Here is a 12,330-nt window from a genome sequence, read left to right as displayed (position 1 = left end):
GTTAAAAATGGAAGCAATATTGTCAATTCAATTCAATTCAATATTTTATTGTATGAAAGGCCATAGGCCCATATACAAAAGAGATACATCTTGACAATGGCATATATAATCAATTTTCTAACTAATCAATTCTTTTCTTAACAAAAATGCATTGTAGATAAATAGAGCAACTTTGTGTTGTTTTGGAGGTTCTTTGCTGGAAAGTAAGGAAGACAATAGATTAACGTTGATTTGAGATAAAGACAGTTGCGGTAGATACTTATTTCTTAGATTTTCATATACAGGACAAATAAACATAAAATGGAATTCGTCTTCAATAATAAAACAGAATGGACATAATCTTTGGGTTTTTTCCATAGAAACATATCTTCCACGGTTAATTAATAAATCATTAAGGCCTAATCTAAACCGTATAAAAGCATTGCGAATATTTCTGTATTGAAGGTGAGCAAGATAACACTCTGGCTCAAGCAACGACTTAAACTGACGATATGAATCGTATCTAGAACTTTCATTAATAGTTGAATGCCATTCCTGCTTAAACATATCAATAGCCCTCGCGATAATTTAAACTGTTTAATAAACATATTTGCATTGCCAACTGTCTGTGATAACCAAATACAACCAAAACCATATCTAAATAGTAAGGTGCTTAATATGAGATGTCCAGTTATTCTTTCCAAGATAATCAAGATGTAAAAGCATATTGAAAGCTTTTTAGGTAAACGATGTTCAGGCATATTAATTATTTTACACCAATATTTTAAACAACGACAATAAGATGATATGTACAATGGGAACCTCCCACATTCACCATAAACCATAACATTTGGTGTTGACAAACCAACATTTAGAAACTTTTACAGGCAAGCAAATGAATTTTTCTATGGTATAATACTCTTTAAAACCCCACATTTCAGATCCATACAGTAGAATCGGTTGTATCTGAGAGTCAAATAATTTGAAGTAAATAGTCGGTGGAACAAGACCGAGCATAGGAACAACAGAGTGAAGTTGTAAAAGAGCTTTCTTTGCTCTCCTCGCCAGGTTAAGTACGGACTTATTCAGATTCAGCGTATGGGTAAACAATATGCCAAGGTATTTATAATCATTCACAACATTCATACGCTTATCTTTAAAAACCATTTCTCTCTAGCCGACAAAGGACCACCTCTTCGAATATAACGATGTTTGTTTTATCTAGATTCACACTCAACTGCCATTTATCTGTATACGCTGAGAGTATATCTATTTGATTTTGAAGACCAATTACAGAGCTGGACATAAGAATGACATCATCAGCAAATAATAACATAAAAAGTTCGATTACATCGGGAGAGAGTTGGATGCCATGTTTACCAGACTTCATGATATCTAAATATAAATCGTTAATGAAAAAGGAGAAAAGTAAAGGACTTAAAATACATCCTTGACGCAGACCGACAGGACAATCGAAAAAGTCACTTACACCATAGCCACAGCGGACACATGACTTTACATTGGAATACATCGATCTTATGATACCATACATTTTACCTCTCAAACCTATATTTCTTAAGCATTTCCACATTCTACCTCTATCTACAGAATCAAACGCTTTTGAAATCTACAAAAGCTACATACAACTTTCGCTATAAAGGATAAATATCTCTCAATAATAGCATACAAGGTAAATATATGATCAAATGTTGAGTAGTCCTTTCTAAATCCAGCTTGAGGTTCCGGTATTAAATCTCTCATATTCGACCACTGTGTTAACCTACTGTTGATAATAGATGTAAAAGTTTTACCTAGAATACTAGTCAGAGAAATACCCCTATAATTGTCAGGATTTTGTGCATTTCGCTTTTATATTACGGATAATAATAGATTGCGCCCATACGGAAGGGAAACGACCTGTATCAAATACATGTATTCGATTGAACATTTTAACCAGGAAGGGCATAATGTCAGGTAATGAGTATTTTAGCATTTCTGAAATAACACCATCAACTCCAGCAGATTTACCAACTTTAAGACGAGACACAGCATTCAGTATATCATATTCCGTAATAGGTGATTCCAGCACAAGCCTATCAACATCGTTAAACTCTTCACTTAGCACATCGCTGTCACAATCTGATAACCAATTGTCAACATCGTAAGAAATATCTTCCTTGGAAAAGAGATTCTTAAAATGACATAACCATTCCGTTTGCGATATATTTTACTATGGGGTAGAGCGACTTTGCAGAGAACGATATTTTTCCAAAATAGTTTCGGGCTGTTTAGGAGTTATTAAGTCGCTCAAGTCTTGACGATTGATATCATATTTGAACTTTCTGCAAGAAGATTTATAAATGTTTCTAAGTCTGCAGTAACCTTTACGATTATATTCACTACGACATCGCCTAAATTTTCTTAGGGCTTTCCTGCTTTCTGTCCTCGCTTGTTCACAAGCTTTATTCAATTTAGGTTTACTAGTTCCAGGATCAAAATGCTTCATTTGTCTTTTCATACTTGAAGCTGAATGAAGAAGACAATGTACAAAATCTGCAATGCCCTCTTCATGGGAATTTTCAAGTTTAGTTAATAAATTATAATCATTGATATGCAGCATCTGTCTCAATGATGCAGTAAATAAGTCTACCTTCGATTCATCCCAGACAAATCTAAAGTCAGCGTCATGGTCATCACAATCTACAGTACGCTTAGCATGACTGCTTAAAGGAAACCTGCAAGATAACTCAAGGGGGAAATGGTCAGAGTCCAACCGATCACCAACATTTAGCATTTCTACAAACTCAAAAACTAACAGATGCGAAAATAATCAACAACACTAGAACCCCTTTCTCCTACATAAGTAAACTCACTTTTTGTCACCTTCAACTCTCCCGCTCAATATATACAGACTCGACAAACATAACACAAATCCAATAAAATGCGTCCAAATCTATTAATAGTAGAGTCATGTGACGCTTCGCTGCTCGACAGGGGCATTGTCTTCTTCAATATATACATCATCATTACCAAAGTCTACACTTTGCTCAAGGATTGGATTATTTTCATTAGCTATGCGAGCATTAAAATCCCCACAAAGTAATACATGTGATGACGTGAAATCAGTCCAATGATCCAGTATAAAAGCCTCAAGTATATCAATAAGGCAACCAGAATTATTATTTCTGTTGTAAAATGTAGAGCCTACAGGCGGAACATACATACACAACAACATGAAATCATTAATTAAACTAAATGTAGCTTTGGGAAATTTTAGACATATCAAATTGTCTATCTGTGTGTTAAGTTGAAAGCACTGGTTCACAATTTCTTGTCTCACACAAACACAAGGAGGATTAGATGAATGGTAGGAATTTTATGTGGTGAAAATAACATGTCACTTTCACCTGTGATGAAATAAGCATGTTACTGATGCACACACTGGTAAAATGTTCCTGTGCCATTTACCTCGGCTGATTCTCCAAGGATCCAGTTGGAGTCAGGTGTGAAACTCTCCGGACCGTTGATGAGCTGCCTCACTTCCGCTGTCTCCAAACAGGGCATCCGGAACAGGATCTCATCCAGTAGAACCTCTACAAACAACACAGAATCACTGTTGTAATGGGCATCAACACTGTAGTAATAGACAGAAACACTGTTGTAATAGACAGGAACACTGTTGTAATAGACAGAAACACTGTTGTAATAGACAGAAACACTGTTGTAATAGACAGGAACACTGTTGTAATAGACAGGAACACTGTTGTAATAGACAGGAACATTGTTGTAATAGACAGAAACATTGTTGTTATGCACAGGAACACTGTTGTAATAGACAGGAATACTGTTGTAATAGACAGAAACACTGTTGTAATGGACAGGAAAACTGTTGTAATAGACAGAAACACTGTTGTAATGCACAGGAACACAGTTGTAATAGACAGAAACATTGTTGTTATGCACAGGAACACTGTTGTAATAGACAGGAATACTGTTGTAATAGACAGGAACACTGTTGTAATAGACAGGAACATTGTTGTAAAAGACAGAAACATTGTTGTTATGCACAGAAACACTGTTGTAATAGACAGGAACACTGTTGTAATAGACAGAAACATTGTCGTTATGCACAGGAACACTGTTGTAATAGACAGGAATACTGTTGTAATAGACAGAAACACTGTTGTAATAGACAGGAACACTGTTGTAATAGACAGGAACACTGTTGTTATAGACAGAAACACTGTTGTAATGCACAGGAACACTATTGTAATAGACAGGAACACTGTTGTAATAGACAGAAACACTATTGTAATATACAAAAACACTGTTGTAATGCACAGGAACACTTTTGTAATAGACAGAAACATTGTTGTTATGCACAGGAACAGTGTTGTAACAGACAGAAACACTGTTGTAATAGACAGGAACACTGTTGTAATAGACAGAATCATTGTTGTTATGCACAGGAACACTGTTGTAATAGACAGGAACACTGTTGTAATAGACAGAAACATTGTTGTTATGCACAGGAACAGTGTTGTAATAGACAGAAACACTGTTGTAATAGACAGGAACACTGGTGTAATAGACAGGAACACTGTTGTAATAGACAGGAACACTGTTGTTACACATAGAAACTGTATTACTATACAAGATCCCTGTTGCTATATACAGTAAGAGACTAGAACACTATTGCTGTAGACATGAACTCTGCATCGGAGACTGTCCAGTCAAACCTGGGGCTGCAGCTGACCCAGTGTGCATATCACACAATAAAGTGGAAAACACATACCGCACCAAGCCATTTACCTTTGAATACCACCAAACATTTCCACAGAAATTGTATCTCCTAACCAGTTATTGTCCCTGAACATAAGGTCACATTGGATGTCTCGGGTACAATTACTATATTTACACATGGCAGTCCATGGCAGTAAACTTGTCATATTTATTAAGGAATGAAAGTTAAAGCATGGATATTGGAGGGTATAGCATTACAGTCCTTTTGTATTGGACATGTTTCTGTTCACTGTGTAGAGTCCTGTACACGGGAGCTACTCACGAAAGTGGTCCCAATCTTCTGGCAGCAGCTGGAACTCAAACTTGTCTGGAATACCATGAGTGAACACTGGCTTGGCCACCGGCTCGAACCCTCCGGCAAGAACACCGCCATTCCATTCCGGAAAGTAGCAGTAACCATCATAGTCTCGAATAACTGAAACAGGGTAGACTCAATATACTGATCAACCTGCACTCTCAAGCCGTATTAGTGTCCGCTAGTATCTTACTGCTATATTTTCTGCTTCAGTCAGCAGTATTGAAAATCACACTGTCCAGGTAAGTGACAGACTGCATTTGTATTTCAGGAACTATGCTTCAATCAGAAATCAATTTACATATATATATATTTATAACATACTGGCAGTGCTCACATGGCAAGATGTTATTGTGTCAGGTATTGTCACCTTACTGCCAATATATATCAAGATAAGTTTGTAGTTACAGCCCTCCTACCTGGCATGTTGCTGGGGACACCTTCAATAGGCTTGGTGACAATGTAGCGACCTTACTAGTGAGATATGTAACTACTGTAACACAGTGTCTGGTTACAGCCCTCCTACCTGGCATGTTGCTGGGGACACCTTCAATAGGCTTGGTGACAATGTAGCGACCTTACTAGTGAGATGTGTAACTACTGTAACACAGTGTCTGGTTACAGACCTCTTACCTGGCATGTTGCTGGGGACACCTTCAATAGGCTTGGTGACAATGTAGCGACCTTACTAGTGAGATGTGTAACTACTGTAACACAGTGTCTGGTTACAGACCTCTTACCTGGCATGTTGCTGGGGACACCTTCAATAGGCTTGGTGACAATGTAGCGACCTTACTAGTGAAATATGTAACGTACTGTAACAAAGTGTCTGGTAACAGCCCTCCTACCTGGCATGTTGCTGGGGACACCTTCAATAGGCTTGGTGACAATGTAGTAGTGTTCACAGGAGTGTAGGGGAACCTTCACTTCCGGGGATGACTTCTTGCCAATCTCACGAGCCCACTGCATCAGACAATAATTTACGATTTAGTTCATACTCACAACCTGCAGAGGAATCCGCTTCAACATCTCGACTGGATGTCCACAGGACCTGGTAATACTAGCAGTTACATGCTGGAAATTTTTCTTTTTCTTTTCTCCGGATCACACATAATCCATATCACATGATCACACATAGCATTGTACCTCATCACATGACCACACATAGCTTTGTACCTCATCATATGATCACACATAGCATTGTACCTCATCACATGACCATACATAGCATTGTACCTCACCACATGACCATACATAGCATTGTACCTCATCACATGACCATACATAGCATTGTACCTCATCACATGACCAAACATAGCATTGTACCTCATCACATGACCATACATAGCATTGTACCTCACCACATGACCATACATAGCATTGTACCTCATCACATGACCATACATAGCATTGTACCTCATCACATGACAAAACATAGCATTGTACCTCATCACATGACCATACATAGCATTGTACCTCATCACATGACCATACATAGCATTGCACCTCATCACATGACCATACATAGCATTGTACCTCATCACATGACCATACATAGCATTGTACCTCATCACATGACTACACATAGCATTGTGCCTCATCACATGACCACACATAGCATTGTACCTCATCACATGACCATACATAGCATTGTACCTCATCACATGACCAAACATAGCATTGTACCTCATCACATGACCAAACATAGCATTGTTCCTCATCACATGACCATACATGGCATTGTACCTCATCACATGACCATACATAGCATTGTACCTCATCACATGACCATACATAGCATTGTACCTCATCACATGACCATACATAGAATTGTTCCTCATCACATGACCATACATAGCATTGTACCTCATCAAATGACCATACATAGCATTGTACCTCATCAAATGACCATACATAGCATTGTACCTCATCACATGACCATACATAGCATTGTACCTCATCACATGACCACACATAGCATTGTACCTCATCACATGACCATACATAGCATTGTACCTCATCACATGACCATACATAGCATTGTACCTCATCACATGACTACAAGTAGCATTGTACCTCATCACATGACCATACATAGCATTGTACCTCATCACATGACCATACATAGCATTGTACCTCATCACATGACCATACATAGCATTGTACCTCATCACATGACCATACATAGCATTGTACCTCATCACATGACTACACATAGCATTGTACCTCATCACATGACCATACATAGCATTGTACCTCATCACATGACCATACATAGCATTGTACCTCATCACAACGACCACACATAGCATTGTTCCTCATCACATGACCATACATAGCATTGTACCTCATCACATGACCATACATAGCATTGTACCTCATCACATGACCATACATAGCATTGTACCTCATCACAGGACCATACATAGCATTGTTCCTCATCACATGACCACACATAGCATTGTACCTCATCACATGACCATACATAGCATTGTACCTCATCACATGACCATACATAGCATTGTACCTCATCACATGACCATACATAGCATTGTACCTCATCACATGACCATACATAGCATTGTACCTCATCACATGACAAAACATAGCATTGTACCTCATCACATGACCATACATAGCATTGTACCTCATCACATGACCACACATAGCATTGTACCTCATCACATGACCATACATAGCATTGTACCTCATCACATGACCATACATAGCATTGTACCTCATCACATGACCATACATAGCATTGTACCTCATCACATGACCATACATAGCATTGTACCTCATCACATGACAAAACATAGCATTGTACCTCATCACATGACCATACATAGCATTGTACCTCATCACATGACCATACATAGCATTGTTCCTCATCACATGACCACACATAGCATTGTACCTCATCACATGACTACAAGTAGCATTGTACCTCATCACATGACCATACATAGCATTGTACCTCATCACATGACCATACATAGCATTGTACCTCATCACATGACCATACATAGCATTGTACCTCATCACATGACCATACATAGCATTGTACCTCATCACATGACCATACATAGCATTGTACCTCATCACAGGACCACACATAGCATTGTACCTCATCACATGACCATACATAGCATTGTACCTCATCACATGACCATACATAGCATTGTACCTCATCACATGACCACACATAGCATTGTACCTCATCACATGACAACACATAGCATTGTACCTCATCACATGACCACACATAGCATAGTTCCTCATCACATGACCATACATAGCATTTTACCTCATCACATGACTACACATAGCATAGTTCCTCATCACATGACCATACATAGCATTGTACCTCATCACATGACCATACATAGCATTGTGCCTCATCACATGACTACACATAGCATTGTACCCCTTTACATGACCACATATAGCATTGTACCTCATCACATGACCATACATAGCATTGTACCTCATCACATGACCATACATAGCATTGTACCTCATCACATGACCATACATAGCATTGTACCTCATCACAGGACCACACATAGCATTGTACCTCATCACATGACCATACATAGCATTGTACCTCATCACATGACCATACATAGCATTGTACCTCATCACATGACCACACATAGCATTGTACCTCATCACATGACCACACATAGCATTGTACCTCATCACATGACCACACATAGCATAGTTCCTCATCACATGACCATACATAGCATTGTACCTCATCACATGACTACACATAGCATAGTTCCTCATCACATGACCATACATAGCATTGTACCTCATCACATGACCATACATAGCATTGTACCTCATCACATGATCAAACATAGCATTGTACCTCATCACATGACCATACATAGCATTGTTCCTCATCACATGACCATACATAGCATTGTACCTCATCACATGACAACACATAGCATTGTACCTCATCACATGACCATACATAGCATTGTACCTCATCACATGACCAAACATAGCATTGCACCTCATCACATGACCATACATAGCATTGTACCTCATCACATGACCATACATAGCATTGTACCTCATCACATGACCATACATAGCATTGTACCTCATCACATGACCACACATAGCATTGTACCTCATCACATGATCACACATAGCTTTGTACCTCATCACATGACCATACATAGCATTGTACCTCATCACATCACACAAAGCATTGTACCTCATCACATGACCATACATAGCATTGTACCTCATCACATGACCACACATAGCAAAATACCATAAGCGTGGTTGGGAAAGACTGAACTGTTACTTGAAAATATGTGATCAAAGAGTCAGTGAGTGAGTACAATTTTTTTTCTTTCAGTGACCACATAGAAATTCAAACCAGTAGTTGGGAATGGAGAAACCAACACTGTACAAACAAGACTACCCCTGAAAGATCTGCTACGACATGAGTTCATCAGCTGCAGACCTCCTGGAGACACACTCAAACATTGTGATACCTAGGTAAAACCAACCTGTCCTCCACAGTTCACGAAGTATTCACAGTTGATTGTACCAAGGGAAGTTTCCACAGCATAGACTCGGTCATTTTTGGTGAGAATTCTGTCAAGTTGCACACCCTCCATCACCTTCACTCCTGGAACACACAACACCAAGCTACTGAAGCTCACCTTCAACCTATTTGATCCTAGTGTAGTCTAGCTCTGGTAGATATTCCAGATGATAAACAATACTCACCCAGACAGCATTCAGACATTGACCCAATGTTGGCAATGGTTTTGCCAACATTGCCAACGCTGGGCCACCTCCGAATGCTATCTGGGCAGTATCTTAATCAGCAAACCAGTGGTCAGCGTGGTCCGACTTAGTCACCATGTTGTGTTTGTACCCTGATGGAAGGGGTTGTTTCACAAGGTCAAGACAATATCATCCACAACTTACTTCTTGTCTCCATTACATATCAGTTGCAATTACATGGGTCGTGTACTGCTAAGTTCAGTGTAATACAATTCACAAGTAAGTGGAATTTGTTCTGTGATATAGTGAAGCTAAAGTCATAGTAGCCAGCTCTCAATGGGTCACATCTGAACATTAACAAAATGGTTCACTATTTGATCATTGTATGCAACACATTACTTACATGAAATCTGTATAACAAGTTGACATGGAACATGTCCTCTTTAAACACCAACCTTTCTGTTTCGCCAGCCCACTCAGCACCATGGCAACATCTGGGGCTGTTGTGACGCCATCTTCTGGTACATACAGGCCTCCCTGCACAGAACCAGCCAGTGGTTAGATTATCTCACCTGGGCTAACATTCAGTAGCATGTAGACATTGTGATGTTCCACTAGCTAGGTAAGACACTTCAGTGGAGCTAAACTGGGGTGACTTCTAGGTTATCATAAACCTTTAATTAGACATTCACATACAGAGTGACAACTGCATTTTGTTTGTTTCACAGGGAAGGAATAGTCACCTCAGTGGCACCAATCAACAAGATGACGGAGACATGCATGGGTGTGGTGCAACAGACGAAGGGTCATCGTAACTTTTAGCCCTCAGTACAAACACTTCACGGTGTACATTGATCTGAACACCCCTTATCGTGGACAGATTGAATACAATGTAGATCTCACCACTAAGTATTCATGGTGTACAAGAGGGTTGATGTCCAGTAGTAACACTTCACGGTGTACATTGATCTGAACACCCCTTATCTTGGACAGATTGAATACAATGTAGATCTCACCACTAAGTCATCATGGCGTACAAGAGGGTTGATGTCCAGTGCTAACACTTCATGGTGTACATTGAACTGAACACCCCTTATCTTGGACAGATTAAATACAATGTAGATCTTACCACTAAGTCATCACGGTGTACAAGAGGGTTGATGTCCAGAAGTAACACTTCACGGTGTACATTGAACTGAACACCCCTTATCTTGGACAGATTAAATACAATGTAGATCTCACCACTAAGTCTTCATGGCGTACAAGAGGGTTGATGTCCAGTGCTAACACTTCACGGTGTACATTGAACTGAACACCCCTTATCTTGGACAGATTAAATACAATGTAGATCTCACCACTAAGTCTTCATGGCGTACAAGAGGGTTGATGTCGGCGATCTCTGACGGACTCACAATGTGGGATTCCACACCACCGTATCTGTATAGGAAGAAGATGAGTCTCAGAGTGACATTTGTGACATCTCCGACGACACAATACCTCTCTGTTAGGACATCTGATAATCTCTCCACAGAAGGTGGGGACAAATGAACCTGAAGGGATCTGATCCATCCAGATGAAAGATGTGTAAAGAAGACATTGAGCTTTTCAGACATCAGCTTTTTAAATCAAATTGTTTCAATTTCTTTACCACTTCCATTCAGAATTTCAATTTTTTTAAAGAGAAACCATCACATAAAATGAGATGTGGTTGTAGTTGAAATGGCCATCAACAGAGAGAGGTGATGTTTCAGAATAAATAATAGCAACCTGACAATAATACCAATAAGTGATGGTACCTGATATTTGTGTATTGTTTAGTATATCTTGCATATCTTGCACTGCTGGTGGTACCTGTGACAAACTCATGAAATGGCAAATCAATCATGGGAACATAATTATGGTACATCAAGACACTGATGCTTCAAATTTGGAAGTATCCTATACACACAAAACAGAGATTCAGAGATACAGTTGTTACTATACAGGATCTAGTTTGTCGCCTTCAGACATGGTCACATTAGTAAATCTAACCTGCTGATGGCTTGTTTCCGCCTCAGGTCTGTCATTCGGTCTTTGGTCCGAGCCAGTAAAATACTGCCACACTGTTTCCACCCTGTACAAAACAGAAGCAGTTTACAATGAGATGCCAAATCCCCTGCCCAGTAACCAATAACATTTTCCTCTATTCAGAGTGTCTACTGATTGCCGCTGTTAGCTCAGCTTTACTGTGTTCCAGAAGCTGACCATGTTGACCACTCACCCAGGCCGTGTCCCTCTTCCTCCAGCCTCCTGTACAGATTCCTGCTGTAGTTCACCAACTTGATTTCCGTCAGACTGGACCGAACACAGCCGATCAGACCCACAGAGTGCCACGTTGTTCCACATGTCAGTCTGTTGACAGAGTAATGTGCATATGAATATTTACAATCTACCCCAGGAAGCCCACAGCTACTGAATTGTCTCCCCTTGTTTGCCTGCCGCAACTGAACTGTCTC

General features: G+C 39.5%; 1 protein-coding gene across 1 annotated transcript in view; it reads right to left on the bottom strand.

The window, feature by feature from the left end:
• LOC124259693 (pyruvate dehydrogenase phosphatase regulatory subunit, mitochondrial-like) overlaps positions 1-12,330 on the bottom strand; it is a 70,166-nt gene that overhangs the window by 23,991 nt on the left and 33,845 nt on the right. Inside the window, exons 3-10 of the mRNA XM_046693884.1 lie at positions 12,096-12,226; positions 11,867-11,948; positions 11,191-11,272; positions 10,291-10,372; positions 9,613-9,734; positions 5,926-6,040; positions 5,045-5,197; positions 3,448-3,572 (exon numbers count right to left, since the gene is read on the bottom strand). Coding sequence (XP_046549840.1) covers positions 3,448-3,572; positions 5,045-5,197; positions 5,926-6,040; positions 9,613-9,734; positions 10,291-10,372; positions 11,191-11,272; positions 11,867-11,948; positions 12,096-12,226 — 892 coding nt within the window. The remainder of the gene's footprint in view (positions 1-3,447; positions 3,573-5,044; positions 5,198-5,925; positions 6,041-9,612; positions 9,735-10,290; positions 10,373-11,190; positions 11,273-11,866; positions 11,949-12,095; positions 12,227-12,330) is intronic.

Source organism: Haliotis rubra, unplaced genomic scaffold (assembly GCF_003918875.1).
Source record: "Haliotis rubra isolate DU_JTF1 unplaced genomic scaffold, ASM391887v1 Scf733, whole genome shotgun sequence".
Lineage (NCBI taxonomy): Eukaryota > Metazoa > Mollusca > Gastropoda > Lepetellida > Haliotidae > Haliotis > Haliotis rubra.
Note: the sequence above shows the minus strand (reverse complement) of the source record. Positions and strands in the feature narration are given on the sequence as shown.